This window comes from Scatophagus argus, chromosome 23 (genome assembly GCF_020382885.2).
Source record: "Scatophagus argus isolate fScaArg1 chromosome 23, fScaArg1.pri, whole genome shotgun sequence".
Taxonomy (NCBI): Eukaryota; Metazoa; Chordata; class Actinopteri; family Scatophagidae; genus Scatophagus; species Scatophagus argus.
In genome coordinates, this window is record NC_058515.1 from 15,557,581 (window position 1) to 15,573,743 (window position 16,163).

General features: G+C 42.8%; 1 protein-coding gene and 1 long non-coding RNA gene across 2 annotated transcripts; both read left to right on the forward strand.

The window, feature by feature from the left end:
* The first annotated feature begins 1,830 nt into the window (after positions 1-1,830).
* Positions 1,831-6,338, forward strand: LOC124054336 (alpha-tectorin-like). The gene is made up of 11 exons (XM_046380211.1): positions 1,831-2,158; positions 2,568-2,789; positions 2,946-3,020; positions 3,441-3,555; positions 3,704-3,827; positions 4,187-4,424; positions 4,622-4,778; positions 4,944-5,034; positions 5,418-5,480; positions 5,764-5,963; positions 6,124-6,338. Exons 1-11 carry the CDS (start codon positions 2,018-2,020, stop codon positions 6,318-6,320), a joined length of 1,623 nt encoding a protein of 540 aa, XP_046236167.1. The 5' UTR covers positions 1,831-2,017; the 3' UTR covers positions 6,321-6,338.
* A 1,338-nt stretch (positions 6,339-7,676) lies between these two features.
* LOC124054341 lies at positions 7,677-8,924 on the forward strand. Its single transcript, XR_006842355.1, has 3 exons — positions 7,677-7,817; positions 8,392-8,484; positions 8,719-8,924. It is a non-coding gene; the product is annotated as an uncharacterized LOC124054341 (long non-coding RNA).
* The last annotated feature ends 7,239 nt before the right edge of the window (positions 8,925-16,163 follow it).

Genomic DNA, 16,163 nt, shown 5'->3' on the forward strand with positions numbered 1-16,163 from the left:
GAAAAAGATGTGTAGACTGATGCACGGAGCCAAGAACACTGTGTATGTTGTTGATGGACAGGCATCAGGGTGTGTCTGTGTCTGAGTGTCTGTTTCACTGCATCCTTGACACCTCATTCTGCAATAGCTACAATACCACACATGTTACTATGGCTTTGATCATGAAGGTCTCATTTAACTTTGTCACATAACAACTCTTTGTCATGCACTATGTACCCTTCAGTGTCTGGGGGCCACAAATCAGAATCAAAATCAGAATCATATTGGGAAGCAGGTGCTGAACATCAAACAGCACTTTTGTCAAGTTTATGCATAAAAACTACACGTTTGGCTGAAGGAAAAAGACTTTGTACCTGCTTCAACACAAAATGCAAACTCCAGTCTCCTGCAACCTACAACTCAGCCTCCACCGCTCTCAGAACTTTCTCACCAAAGAATATCACCATAATAACTAAGATTAAGAAAACCCTCTTCACTGCACACATCTGATGCAAGTAATTCCTGAGATTCAACCAATAGCTCAATCAAAACAATCAAACATGGTCCAGGTGTTAGTCAGTTTCATTCTGCACGGCTGCACACTGGAGCACTAAGAGACATCATGAAGGGGGTCGATGTCAGTGGTTCTGCTCTTAAAGGCTCATTTTCTTCAGTGTCTTGTGGTCTGCGTCAACTTAATCTTCTGTCTTGTACAGATTTTACACCACTCCTGGGTCACATAATAGGTGCCATGGTCGGCTCCAACAGCACTGACAGGTTTTTAGGACCACACAGATTCCAAACAACTCAGATTACCAACAAGTGTTCGATCAATGTTTTACACAGGGTCACAGCTGCTTTGGAATCAGTCTTGCTGAAACATCACTGGCCACACCCCTCTTCTTCTACCTCAGAGGGTGTGGAGGAGGATGTACGAGGATGTACATAAAAAGAGAGGCGGAGAGAGGTGAAGGACAACGGACGAATCGGTCCAACAGAATCATCAGAGCCTTCGGAACAGCAACCTTCATCCTCCTCATCCTCCGTCAGACCTCCAGAGGGTAAGACAACCTGCACGCATCTCGTCTGTCTCACCTCAGCTGATACTCGCAGCTTCAAACACACACATTATCATTTAACATCTGTCAAAGGGCTGTTAAAAACTAAGGAAATAAATACGTGTGTGTATACAAACAGTTTGTGTGTCGCATACGCAAATCTGTGGCTTCAACAAAAGAAAAAAATGTTTTTAACCAGTCTCAGAAAGAAATATGAAATACGTTGACCATATCACACAATCAATCATTTATCACTGCTGAAATCCTAAAGAGCGAGTGCATCCATTTTTTAAGTCTTGAAGAAGTAGTCAGGTGACCATATGAATGGTGCTTGCTGTAATCTTCCTCTTGTTCATGCTGGACATTAAAAGATGTTTTCATAATGCTCTTTAACTCAATGGTCAGTCCAGATTCTGTGGACATCTGAGCGCCTCTTTCACAGTTAGTCTTTGTGGTCGAAATCTCTCTGTTGCATTGGAATACAACGACAAAAAGAGTCAATTTTATCCCTAAACCTATTTTATCCAGGATGTGTGCGAACCCCGTTCACTGACTTTATCTTCCAGGAAAAGTGTTGACTGTGTCATTCTGTGCTATCAAAGATGTCCAACTGTGTCTTCCAGCTCCCTGTCAGCTGACTGGCCTCCTCCGACATGCTCCGCCCTCTGCTCTACCTGTCTGCTCTCATCGGGCTGGCAGGTAAGCACACAAACGTCAGACATTCTGAAACTCCGTCCACCAGTCGTGCTGAGGGACTTCAGCAGAAATAACACGATAAATGAGCCAGCAGGAGCTCAATGACTTGAAGTGACATCAAGTAAAGAGCTGATAATCTGCCAAATAAGGACAGATGTTCCCGACTTCTCTCTGCGTCCAAGAGGAAGTGGTGACTGATCATGTGGTCTGAAATGTCTTGACTGCTTGACAGATGCACTTTCATTCCTTCATGAAGTCAGCCTTTGAATGTGTGGCCTTCCCTGATGTCCAACCAGCTGACACAATCTGTTCTGATGTCTCGTGTGTGTCCTTCAGGTGCTCAGCAGACAGTCACTGGTTCTGGACAGGTGGACATCAGCACATATCCCATTACATTTTATGGAGTGACGTACACACGACTTTATGTGAGTAGGATGAGGCCTGATGTTTGACAGGATCTCTTGTCGTTATTGATGTTTGATGTCTTGCTGTGGTGGACATGATGTGTGCAGATTGAGGGACTGGCACCAGTAATGCAAACTGTTGTCCTCTCATCATGTACTGAAAGTCTTTAGTTTGAGAGGAAACAGGCCCACAGATCAAGTCTGATCAGCTGATTTGTGTCCAATCAGACATACAGTAGACTTCATACTGCTGCAGGCCTCAGAGGGCAGCTGGACGCAGCACAGAGTCTCATTAATGTCCACTGCAGGGACACTGAGTATCTGAACTTTAACTGATGTGACTGACAGCTCTGACTGCAACTCTGTGAGCAAAAGTTCTGTTTTGTCCAAAGAACTTGTTGTTTTACTTCTGTCTTTCTGATTCCAACAGGTGAACTTCATGGCTGACAAGTTTACAGTGTGTTTCACCACCTTTTATGACCCTCAAGTCAAACAGGACTGTATTGTGTTGCCTCCACCCTCGAAAAGCAGTGCTGAAGTCGGTTCTTATGGACCAAGTGATCGACTTAATAATTATCATCGCTCACTTGTCCCAACTATTAAGAACAATCATGAAGGCCAGATTGAATTTCACGACTTTACAGACACAGGAGTAAGTGTTGTTCAGTGTGACCGTATTTGTGTTCACTATTCTGAATATAATTAACTGACAAAACTGACATGAACAAACAATTGACAAATTTTCGGTGAAATCACATCAAAAGCTTCCTGACAGTGTCTGTATCTCCTCTGTTCTGATTCTTTACAGGCTATGCTGATTCTAGTTAACTTTGGAACACAAGCAACTCTGTATTACTATGAGGATGGCACACCTGATCCATTTGTGAGTATGCTTAATGAAAACATATCTATACGTGTGTATGCACATATGACGTAATGCTGTAGAGGGTTTGATCAACACTTGGAGGCTGTACAGTTGTGAGCCAGAGACAACAACTATGTTTACATTGTTGAATTTTCATTTTCATTCATTAGCCGTGTTGTCTCTGTCAGAGGAATGTTGTCTTCCTGGAATATTTTTAAATACAGTTTGAAGACGTCATCATGTTTCATCAGAACAGACTCAGTTTTCCACAGAATCATTTCCATGATGTAATCATCACATTTTACACATGGGGTGTCCATGTAATCACAACAGATTTGAATGATTTGTTGGAGTTACATTTGATCTGCTTTTATCTTAATATTTCTGAATTCAGTGTTCATTGCGACAGTAACGTTGGTTGTGTGTGTTGCTGTCCAGGTGATTACGACTCTGGTCAATGGTGAGACATTCGACACATTCAACGTCAACACAATTTACACTGATGATGATTATATGGAGGATGCGTTCGACATCAGTGGATGCAGACAGTCAGGTTGGCAAATCCACAAATCTACGTTAAGATTCCTGAAAACTTTTTCTTAATAATCACAACATTCAAATATGACTATATTTTTCATGACACTAATGGACGGAGCAAACATGACTTGTTAAGCTGATGTAAGCCTTCCTTTGCCTCTCAGGTGTTGTATATAGAGCAGGTGAAGCTGTGAGCATTGACCCAGAAACCTGCTCCTACTGCGATGAGACTGTAGCCATCCAAACTGCTACCTGTGGCCCCCTGGAGCGTTGTCAACAAAACGGAATGTAAATATGTGCACCTCATATTCAGAAGAAAAAGCTGTGACGGCACAGGGATTTGGTAAACACGTGTTTAAACCTTTATTTGCCGAGAGACGTTTCACTGGGAGAAGCTCCCGGTGAAACGGCCCTGATACCGAGCAGGACCAGATCAGCATGAGTCAGAGCAGATCTCCTCCACTGTGAGGCTGCAGTAAGACATGTCCCTGTAATACTGAGCCAAATGTAGACATGAACAGAAGACCTCCATCCTGTAGCTTGTTTGAGGGCCCCCTGGTGGCCGTGGCCCTCAGCAGCAGCTCATGATGATTCAGCTGCTCACGATGTTGGCTCTTCTTGTTTCTGTCTCTTTCCGTCTCCATCAGGTGTGCTCTGGACACCATCTGCACCGTGACGGGCCCTACTGTCATTGACTTTCACGAACAGCTCAACTCTGTCCAGGATCGGTGCACGTACACTCTGATGACGGATTCCTCAGTGCCAGACTTACACATCATGGCAAACTTCCGTGAACACCGTCGTAAAGATGTGAGCTTTGTGGACAGTGTGACACTGCTGAAAGGACAGACTCAAATTGACCTGAAACAAGGTGGGAGAGCTCTGGTAAGTTTCCTACAGCCACAGTCTTGTGTCAGTGTGGACTCTGATCCCAAATCCTCATCCTCTGATGTGTCACATCTCATCTGACTCCTCAGTGACATTGGAGGTCATCTTAATACTGGTGGACTCTGGTTGTTGCTGTGGAAACAGGTGTCTTTGTGATGTCTCAGTCTCCACTTTGTGTCTCTGCTCTCATGCAGGTGAACACCACAACACTGACCCTCAGCAGCTCAGCTCAGACGGTTGAAGGTGTGGAGCTCTCTAAGGACCAAACTACAGTCACCGCCAAAGTGACAGCCTCGAACTTCACCATTTCTGTCTTCTTTGATGACCACACAGCACATATCACCTTAACTGGTAACGAAACTAAATTCCAACCACTCAACACTCTGGATGATATGAGGATTTGAATATTTGGGACATCAAGGATGTAAACTCGGCTGTCCTTCACTGAGCTGCTGTTTTCACCCACTTAGAATGTCGATACTGATCTGACTCGCATTTTGTCCTCAACCTGTCCAGGATCCGATGGACAGAATCCATCTCTGCAGGGTTTGTGTGCCAACTCCAGTTCTTTAAGTGAAGTGAAGCTCCCAGAGTTCAACACCAACGGGTAAGACCTCAATGAGAACCATCAGAGTGCTGTGAACAGGTTTCAGTGTACTTTGTAGTTGGTTTCTGAAATTGAGGGCCCTCAAAACCCGTGAATGGAGTGTCAATCCTTTGTTGGTTGACTCTGGATATTTTGTTTTGCTGATCATCTGACAACTATGACCATTTGCACGACTTGACTTTTAAATCTGCTCTATGTCTGCTGAATGAAAAGAAGAAGAAGAAGAAGAAAGTTCCCTCAGCTGTTTGACTTGTGGACTGAAGCAGAGACACAAAGCCTAAATGTATCTTTGCTTGGGCCCATAACACTCAGTGTTTTGTGTTCATGTGAACAAGTCAGAACAGGAGAACCGTGCTGACTTTGTGTTGTGTGTCGCCCTCTAGCTGTGATGTGCAGTACAACGACACTGTGGACAGCACCATCGACTGTGAAGACATGACTGAACGGTGAGCAGATGAAACGTCTCTCTGCAGGGTGCTGTCATCTCTGTGGTTAATGACACGTTACATCACATGTTTAATGTCATGTGATGTGAGGAGGGATGAAAGATAAACTCACCTGAGCTCACATTACTCATCTTTTCATTTTGGGAACACAACTGATCACATTCAGTGTGAACAGGAATCTGTGTGACATGAAGCTTCAACAGCTTCCCAGTTATAGAACATAACACAACACTGGGCTTCATCCTTCCATCTGTCACTCTGTCTCTTCACATGTGTGGAACAGCTGTGGTCTCCTGAATGAGACGATCTTCAGTTCCTGTCACAGCCACACCGACCCAACGCCCTACATAACCGCCTGCGCCGACACTTTGTGCAGTTATCCTGACGTGGACGGTCTCTACTGTCAGTTCATGGAGGCCTACGCCAGAGCCTGCAGCCTGCGGAGCAACGACACACTGGACTGGAGGACAGAAACGGGCTGCTGTAAGACTTCTCTCACTTCAGTTCAGTTCAGTGAAGCAGCCAAAGCAAACACATTAACAGAGTTTACACTTGAACTGAATTCATTAGATTGTTCCTCATTATTCCTGACATGTCTCTCTCTCTCTCTCTCTCTCTCTCTCTCTCTCTCTCTGTCCATCAGCCTCCCCTCAGGTCTTCTGTCAGGACAGGATCTGCAGTGACCACGAGTTCTGTGCTCAGACAGTCGGTGGTGAACCCGCCTGCTTCTGTCGGGCCATTTTTGCCTCCCCGTACAGATCGATAGACTCTTATGGTACGACAGACTTGTGCAGAGTCCTGATGCTCAGAGGGAGGACGGTTTTCTCAGAAGGTTCATGAGAGCTGCTGATAACGAACCTTCAGTACTCAGCGGGAGCACAGAGTAGACTTCATTAAATCAGCTCTTCTTGTGTCTTTTTCAATCTTAGGTTGCCAAACCTTAACAACTAGTAGTTTATATACAACCTTTATTTCTGCTTCCAGAGTGACAGCAGCTCTGAGTGAAATTAAACACAAATGTCAAAGTAAGACTGAATTGACTGAATTGCGTCCCATGTCAAAGTCTGTAGAGTGTCTCCTCTGTGACGAGCTCAGTGTTACATGTATTTATTTCCCTCATTTGTGCTGCTGGATGTTCAGGTGACCCAGTGGTCTGCGAACAGAACTCTGCTTCAGCAACCGTGGTTGGGTGTCTCCTGGAGGAAAAAGGCTTTGACTACACAGCATTACATCTCAATGATGAGAGCTGCAGGGGTGAGACAGACGAGCTGACCCACATGGTGACCTTCAGCTTTGACAGCAGCAACGCCTGTGGGGCCGTGGTCATGGTGGGTTTTTGTCCTCCATGAGTTCACTCAACAAGCAGCCAAATCTGCTGAGCTTCTCCTGCTGTTCTCTACTCTTGGATCTTTCCGTGGGTTCAGCTTCACCTTCTTAGCTTCTGGGAATGTTTGTCATCTCCTGAAGCTTCCTCTCACCAGTCAACACATAACAAATGTCACATTTCCACACTGAGCTGTAGAGTTGTGAGGAACTTGTGCCGTTACAACATCTAAAATCCTTTCACCCTGCAGGATGACAACAGCCAGGTGATCTATAAGAACGCCATCAGCAGCTCCTCTGACGTTATCATTCGCGACGACCACGTTAACATCGACTTCTCCTGCGTCTTTACTCAACCAGACATCAACACTATGTCCTTCACAATCAGAGACAGGTGAGCAGTGGATGTAAACTTTGTGTTGTGAAGCTTGTGATGACGTTTGTGAGTTTAAGGCAGCTGAAGTGTGTGCACTCTGCAGCTCTGCAGTCCAGCAGATCACATCTGGATCTTGGAATTACAATCTGACCATAAACGCCAGAAGTAGCCTCACAGACGCTGTGGTGTCGGGCACCGAAATCCGGTTGAACCAGAAGATCTGGGTGGAGCTGGACACTGAGGGGCTGGAAGGCAGCTTTGTTTCCGTGGTGATGGACACCTGCTGGGCAACTGATCAGGAATCACCCATTGCGAGTCCGAGATACGACCTGATCACAGATGGGTGAGATTCACACAGAGATGGCGGCCGGTCGCTGCTGGTCCAAATGAATCAGGGATTCAGTAATCGATGTGATTTTTGTTCCCTGAAAACAAAGTGTGTTCTGATGTGATGAGTTTTCCTGTTTGTGAGCAGCTGTGCGAACCCTGTTGACCAGACGGTGGAGGTGGAGGGAAACGGAATGGGAACATCCACCTCCTTCTCCTTCCACATGTTCCAGTTCACTGGGAGCTCTGGTGAGGTGTACCTGCACTGCCAAGTCCACCTGTGTGCCCACGACGAAGAGACCTGTACCCCGGTGGGCCTCCCAAACACACCACACACTCATGAACCAGCTGCTCGTCACTGGAGGACAGTTAGAACAGGACGTCTGCTGGCCTGCTGGTTCACACACATACACCGAGTTCCTGCTGAGGACATTTGTTTTACTGTCATTCCTTGTTTCCTGTCCCCTCTGTTGTCCACTTCAAAATAAATGTTGAAATGTCCCAAACAATCTGCATAACAAGCAGTTAGAACAACAGTTGGACCGTTCTTCCAGTTTTGACCTCTTTGATATCAACTGCATCACATTTTAACACTCTGTGCAGCTGGAACCACAATTACTTCATCCAGAAACATTTGCTGACGTAAAACAAACCTCCAGGTGGCGCTGCAGCAACATGATAAACTCAGTGCAGAACTTCTCTGTGTAGTAGTCCTCTGTCCTCTGAAAAGCGGAATACTACACATTACTCTGCTCTGTGTTACAATATTAAACATAACCATGATCAAACTGAGGGACTCACACAACAGGTGAAATGTTCAGCCCAGAAAGAATGGATCTGAGATGGTCTTCTGAAGTCTGGACTCTGTCTCTCTGTAACTTACAGGTCTGTAATGCGCATGATCGGAGACGCAGATCTGCAAGGTTGGAATATGCAGATGAAGCATCAGCCTTCATCACGATGGCCTGGATTCATTAGGTAAGACACAACTCTGCTGCTGACTGGTGGCATCTCTACAGGAATGTGAGTGATATTTGATGACCTGAAGGTAAAAGGTGAGTCTGACAGGGAGGACAGGAGGGTTTTTCTGCTCAGCTTTCAGACTCAGCACAAAGAACAGAATGAAGAGAATTCAAGAGTCAAAACATGGTGGTCTCAGTCAGGAATTGGAGAAAACACATCAATCACAGTTTGGTCTGGTCATCTTCTCAGGTTGTTAACACGCCGACTCGGACTGACTGACAGGCTGTGGACGTTCACAAGGATTCCTGCCTTTGATTGGTCCTGATCCAGAGCCTTGATGTGGGAATCCTTTGGTTTTAGAAAGACATCTTCTGAAGGGACACCTCAGCTCTCACTGCAGATTTTCTGCCACTAGAGAATATAACTTGACCTTTTTTCCCTACAGTATGAAACACTTTAAAAACATCATAAAAAATGATAAGGTGAAGGGACGTGTGTGTAGGGTTAACTAGAGTATATGTGCTCTCATACTAATGACAATAATCAGATGTGATTCGGGGTTACTAATGATTAATGGTGATTAAGTGTGGCCTCCATGTTGAAGTCAGTCAGAGGAATAAGATGAGTGTTTGGAGCAGTTCAGCTCTGGAGGACAGGCTCCATGTGGAAGACACTTGTTAGAAAAGAGGCAGCCATGTAGACACTACAGTTGAACCTTTAAGAGAAGCTTTAGCACAATAAGGTTTAGATGTCCATTCTTCATTCACACTGTACCAACGATCTAAACACAGGTTTGAGTCTTTCTGTCACTCTCAAAGTAACTGGCAGGTTTGCTAATATGAGCTGCAACTCAACTACAACTAAATCTGAAATGTTTTTCATAATGCAGAAACTTCAGCATTGTTTTTGTTAGTAATCATTGGTTAACAAAACATTTTGAATTGTCAACCGAATTTTTCTTTCATATATCAGCATAATGTGACTGTTTGTCTAATTTTACTGGCCAAAGGAAATAAATTGTTTATTGATTACTATAATTGATTATTTATAATCAAATAAATAAAAAGGTGGAAGTTTTCAAATGCAAGTCAGTTGACCCATAAACTTCTCATTTCTCGTGTGACTCTGAGATCTGATTTATTTGGTTTTTATCTTGATCATTTTATTATTGTAAGCATCCAAAAGATAAAAAAAAATAAAAAGGTTTGTGGGAAAAAAAAAGTCAATCGTCACAGTTTCTTTGTTGTTTGTCTTTCAGTTCACAGTTGATGTTTCTCACCAGTTGATTTTAATCACCATAAACGCACATCCAGCAACCAGAAAAAGGTTCCAAAGGAGACCTCCTGCAAATCACATAAATCCAGAACATGCTTGAATATAAAAATCATATGATGCACTTCAACACTAAACAAACCCTGTTTAAAGCTGCTGTCTCAACCTTCTAAAGTGCAGCCACTGAAGGAACATACTGTCACTGCAACTAAAACAAAGAGTTGTTTGCAAATACAGTATTGATAATATATCAGAATTGAAAAGAAAAAATGCTAATATCTGTCATTTTTCTTACAGGGGAGACGGTTTTGCACATAAAGTGTGCTGATTGGTCGGTTAAAGATTAAAGAGTAGAAACATTACATTACAGTAGGCTTCAATTACCAGTATTTGAACATAACCACAATAACATGGTTTCGGTTTTGTGTATTAAACCAAGACAAACCAAGAAACCAAGATGGCGAACGCCATACACTGGCGTGTATGCCGCAAATACTTAAATAATAATACGCACAGGTATTTCTTGACAAAAAAAGCTGAAAAAATCTAATGGAATGAACTGTATCTGTTGTGTCTACCGCTCATACCAAAAACAAAGAAAATTGGCATGGTATAATTGGCCTTTACTGTGTACGCTGTAGATTTGTATTTTTCTACTGAACTCATGTAAAGTACTGTGTGTCCTTGGATGTACCCACAAGCTCCTCTCTAATCTTTCTAGGTCTGTTACAGTAGATACACACCTCAGCAACAACACCCACACGTTAAATATCACATTTCAGGAAGTGCACGTGAACAGTGGTTGGCCTGTTCACGTCAGAGATACCAGGCCAGGTTGCGAATAAGTCCAATCTCTGTAGTACGGGGCAGACCCACCCCAAGAAGACTTATGTAAACTACAACCGGATATCTGGGCTCCTTGTGACTGAGATCCTGCGAGAGCTCCGTCACTTTGAGCCCAGTGCTGCCATACTTTACCTGTGACCTAAATAAACTGTACTTCTGTGAACTGAACATCTCTCTGGTTTGTTCTTTGGGCTTCCAAGAACAAACCTGTTAGAAAAATGACAGATATTAGCATTTTTTCTTTTCAATTCTGATATATTATCAATACTATATTTGCAAACACTAAAATAAAATTGGGGCTTCTTTGTCTAGATTTAGGTGTCAATAATTATTTTAGCCACTTAGCTCCATTCACTCTTATATACACTATATTGAACATTGCACTAGTGATTTATAGCTTAATTTAAGATCCGTAAATATCATTTGTAAATTGTGTTATAGTTTCCGCCTACACTGGATGCACATTAAAGCACATATCCATCTGTATAGTATGTTCATAATACTTAGAAACCCTGTATATTATGACAACTACCTGTATATCATATTTATAGTATATCTGTAGCATAGACACCTGTACATACCCTGTACATACTGTAAATTACTGTATACCTGGCACTTACTGCTTCTTGCACTTCTGGTTAGATGCCAAACTGCGTTCCGTTGCATTGTACTTGTACATGTGTAATGACAATAAAGTTGAATCTAATCTAATCTAATCTAATCTAATAAAGTGACGAAGAGGTTTTCATTATTTACTGGCCATACAAAATAGATGGTTAAAGCATTTTCACTGCTTAAACATAACTTTAGATGAAAGTGAAAGTGACATATTTTGTCATTGGAGGGAACTCACTCCAACGAAATTTGTGCTCTGCATTTAACCCACCCAAGTGACGTGCACACACACACAGCAAACCCGGGGCAGTGGGCGACCGCGTGCAGCGCCCGGGGAGCAGTGGGGGTTAGGTACCTTGCTCAAGGGTACCTCAGCCACGGGGAATCGAACCAGCGTTCCACCGGTTACGGGTCCGACACCCTAACCGCCGATCCACGACTGCCCCCATATTATTGCCTTGTACAGACAGTAGTGTAACATCCACTCTAGCCAGCTTCACTGTATTGACAATACTAATCACACAGCAGCTTGAGATCTAATCACCTTTGGCTGATCTGTCCAATCTAGAAATGCACAGTCTAACAGGTAGCATGGCTAGTGAAAAGGGGCGGATCCTAAATAAATAAGTGATTGCACTGCTGTAGCTGTATTACACATTACGCTCAGTTTACTCTGAGGCTATGTCTCCGCTTGTCACATAAGAAACGCACACAGTATCACATATACGCACACGGTGCTAGCTGTCTGATAATATTACAGACGGACATAAAACACACCTTCCCCAAGCACAACATGCTAACGTCATTAACTCACAATAACCTTAATGCAATCCCTCAAATTTACCTCTGACTGCGAAAAAGACTGAGGATATAAGTTATAACCATTTACTTATTTTAATTTCATGTTATTTATTAGCATTGACGGGATGAAGTTCACTTTACATTCAACTGACAAAATTAACATGGAGGATGTTGCTAATAACAGATCATTTTACACGTGATATTCACTTTAGCTGCTAGCATAATTATTTTTGAAATACTTACATATCCTTCGCCTGCAGTTTTGCCACAGATAGTTGGTACTGATCCCTTTTGGAGCAGTTTCTGGACGAGTCCTGCGTTGTACTGACCCAGGTTAGGGAACCAGTCGGGCACAAAGTGGTTAGCGCACACAAACAGGTTTTTTACAGCTGTTCCTGGGATGTTTCCATCAAAAATGAAGTTAATGCACACAGCTCTGATGTCCTGTGATATAACAATTTGTCCTGGTCGATGCAGCCAACAACAGAGCAGTTCCCGTGCTTAGATCCTCTAAAAAACTCTAATATAAGTTAATGCAGTATTACATAACAGTCATCACAACATGTAATTTAATATTAAGCTTTAAACTACTTAATATTTCATCAACTTAATATAAACATTTAATTCTTAGTTAAACTGGATGTATCTACAGAAACCAACATCACTGTTGTGCATCACCATTGCATGAAGTACTTATACTAATCCACAAGGCGGCACTAGAGACTACAATATGGTTGCACTGCGTTCATGAATTGCAGAAACTAGACACATCTAAACAAATGAATTTTATAATACCATAGTGCTGGAATAGAGCATCGTGTTGTCAGGTCACGTCATGATTTATTGGAACAATGTGAGAAAGAGTGTAGCTAGCTAGCCTTCTTTGCACACACTTGGGAGTAGTGTTACTGTAATTTAAAATAAAAATACTTCTAATCAAACCAATCATCACAAATTGAAATTGTGTGGCAAAAGGGGAGGCTTTATATCGCTGAGCAAGACACACAAATGTGCACAAACAGTATTTACTAATGAACTAGCAACTGAAATGGGTGTTACTATAAAGTTAACTACGGCTAACATGATCACAGTCACATAGCCTGCACAGCTAGTCACACATGTTACACGAGAAAACTATACTAAACAAGCTCTGAACATGTGTACTACAGCGTGTTAACATGACTTTACGAACCATCGTACCTGGATTATTGGCAGCTCTTGGCATAAAGAAGCGGGACAATGGCGGCGACCTTAATGCACTGGCAGCCAGACCTGAGTGCTTCTTACTCTGTAGATGGCTAACCAGTGATGCCTCTCCCATGCTGGCGATATCGATGTTTTGAGCACAGATTCGGCAATACGCTTTTGTGTTGGACTTGGGGTCCGGTGCGATCCAATTTGTAAATTTTGGGTGCTACAGCAATAAATCTGAAAACACGCAACAAGCCATTTCTGCCGACAGCACTGGCTAGCTATGTGTCGTGTCAAACGCAGGAACAACAGACCAGCCAGACAAAGTCGGGCGTTTTATCGATTCTTGCACACGAACTAAGTAGGCTTTTGTTTGTTTTTACAGACCATGTGATTTTCTTCGTGTTGTTGATAAATAAACTTTTGAAAATTAAATTTATAACGTAGTACCTCCTGCTGAACTACTTGTATCAGATTTGAGATTACAGTGAGTACAGCATTTGCTGATATTTATGGTCAAAATAATGAACTGAGCACGAAAGGATGTTTTTCTCAGCACTTTATTTGAAGAAATGAAATTCTTTTGACCCCCAAGCGCACCCCCACCCACAGACAAATGCACTCCATTTTATCCTTAGCTTATGTCTGCTCTGTGCTTTTGAGTATATTTACATTAAAGTATTGAGTTAATTGATGAAACACAATTAACGACACCGGTCTTTCACTGTTGAAGCCCAAACGACGTCGAAGGTATCATGATAAGGCTCCAGGTGAACTTCCCCTCTCCTGTTGGGAGCCTATGCAGAACGATTAAGAACCAACGCATTAACTGACAGTCACAGCTGAAAAAGAAAAGCTTGCTCAATGTGACACGCCAACTGCAGGCACGCTGGATCTTTGGTAAAGTAACAAATTTTACCAATTCATAAAAACATTACCACATACAGGTCTGCGTACAAACGGCTGTAATCACACATCATTGTCATGGGCGCTGCATTTACATGACGCTACTAAAACTAATCTGTTCCAGGCTATTTTTCTACTACTGTTAGTTTACTATATGGCCAGGACCACGTCATGGCAGGCTGCAGCTGGCATCGTCCGCTGCATTTCTTACATAGCAATTTCAATTTCGGTTTTCACGCAGGCTACATTACACAGGCGAGTTGTTGTTTCAGATTAAAACAAAAAAAGCATTATAAAACAATTTTTGTCTTCTCATGGAGTGCGTGGTGGTTTGCTTCCCACAAGTGTAATGTTTACTTTCCGGATTCAGACACATGACGAATGACGACCTCCTCGTTGAACACATAGGCTACACGACCTTTGATTGGATGTCATTCCAGTATTAACCGGTTCGCAAAATTGTATCAAATGTTTTATATGCTTTCCCTCATGTAGCCATTTCTTATCTTACAAGATTATATTCCTTTGAGCATACTCTAAAATTCAACTGTAAGATATTTTTCCATACTTTATTAAGACTTTTACACAAAATTCCAGACTTTTCAAGGTCTGGAAAACAGCATTTAAAAATTCCATACCTTTAAGACCTTCAAGACCTGCGCAAGCACCCTGGTGATCACGTGTGTCAATTCAGTTTACTTGTGTAGCGCCAATTCACAACAAAAGTTATCTTGTGACATTTTCCCGACATGGGGTTAATTATTCTACATTACTCATATGTGCAGGTACGGGGGCATGCAAAAAACTGTCCCCCAGGACGATCAGAGACATGGAGAAAATCAGTCCACAATACCACACATCAGGGATAGAATGTTTTCATAGTCTCATCCTGAAGTTTGCCCCGCAAAATGTGGTGTCCTCCTTTGTGGGGATGTTGTGCAAATATGGAGTAAATAGCATGTCCGACATATTCATATTTTCCTGTTTCTTTTTCTTTATTAGTTATATATCGCTAATGTCTTTGCCTACCATGTTTAATGTTTCCCCAGTTTCTCCAGGAACTCCTGTCTGATGTGGGTGACCACACAGGACCACCCTGATGTGCACCACCCAGGTATCCCCAGCACCACCGCACAAAGTCGCATCAGGCCAGGTGTCTGTAGCAACTGTGAGAAACAGAAAACAGATCAGTTGTGTTAATGGTCAGCCCTTTTCTTAAATTTGTGCTTTGTACAAAACAGGAATAATTTTAGAATGTTAGATTGTGAGATGTGCTATAACAATTCGTTGAGTACTGGCTGATATTATTTTATGTATTAAAAATACTCTAAGTACTATTCCCTGTACACAATGATTCTGATTTCCTAATGCTGACCTACTGAGCATCGGTCCCTCCATCTCACCAGAGAGCTGCAGGTATGTCACCCTCTCTTGCCCCTGAGCCAACAGCTCAAACTAGGAAGGGTCTGAGCCCTCCAGGGTCTCCTGAGACTCTGGGGGGTCAGACAGAGAAATCCTCGACCTCGTACAACATTTCAGTCGCAAATATATTGATGCTGCTATTCGAGTCATCGCTCATTGTTAGCTCGTCAGCGTGCGTGTGTGTTGGGGGCCTGGGGCCCAGCCGGGGACTGCGAGCGGTGTGACAACTACTGACTACATGTAAATGGACACTGATGAATGACTGGGCATGTCTCGGGACTGTGTCCCTGACCGTGTCTGATGAGAATTTTGATAACTGATAGAGGTTAAAGTTGGAGCTAGGAAATGTATGTCACTCAGAATCCTCACTACTGCACGTGTGTGTGCGTGAATCCATATTTTACCACCTGCCAGCACCGGTACAAATATATTCACAGTGACTCCAATTTCTACATGCATACACGAATAAAATACTTGCACTGCAGAGAGAGGCTCTTGTAGCAGCACTGGAAAAACAGTACAAAAATCTCAAAAGTTACCTATTTGACCTATTATTCACATGAAAATAAGGTGATCCCTGTTTTGAAAATGAAGTAAATGAAACAAGTTCTTTTACTCACAATCAAAAGTCTTTTTGATTA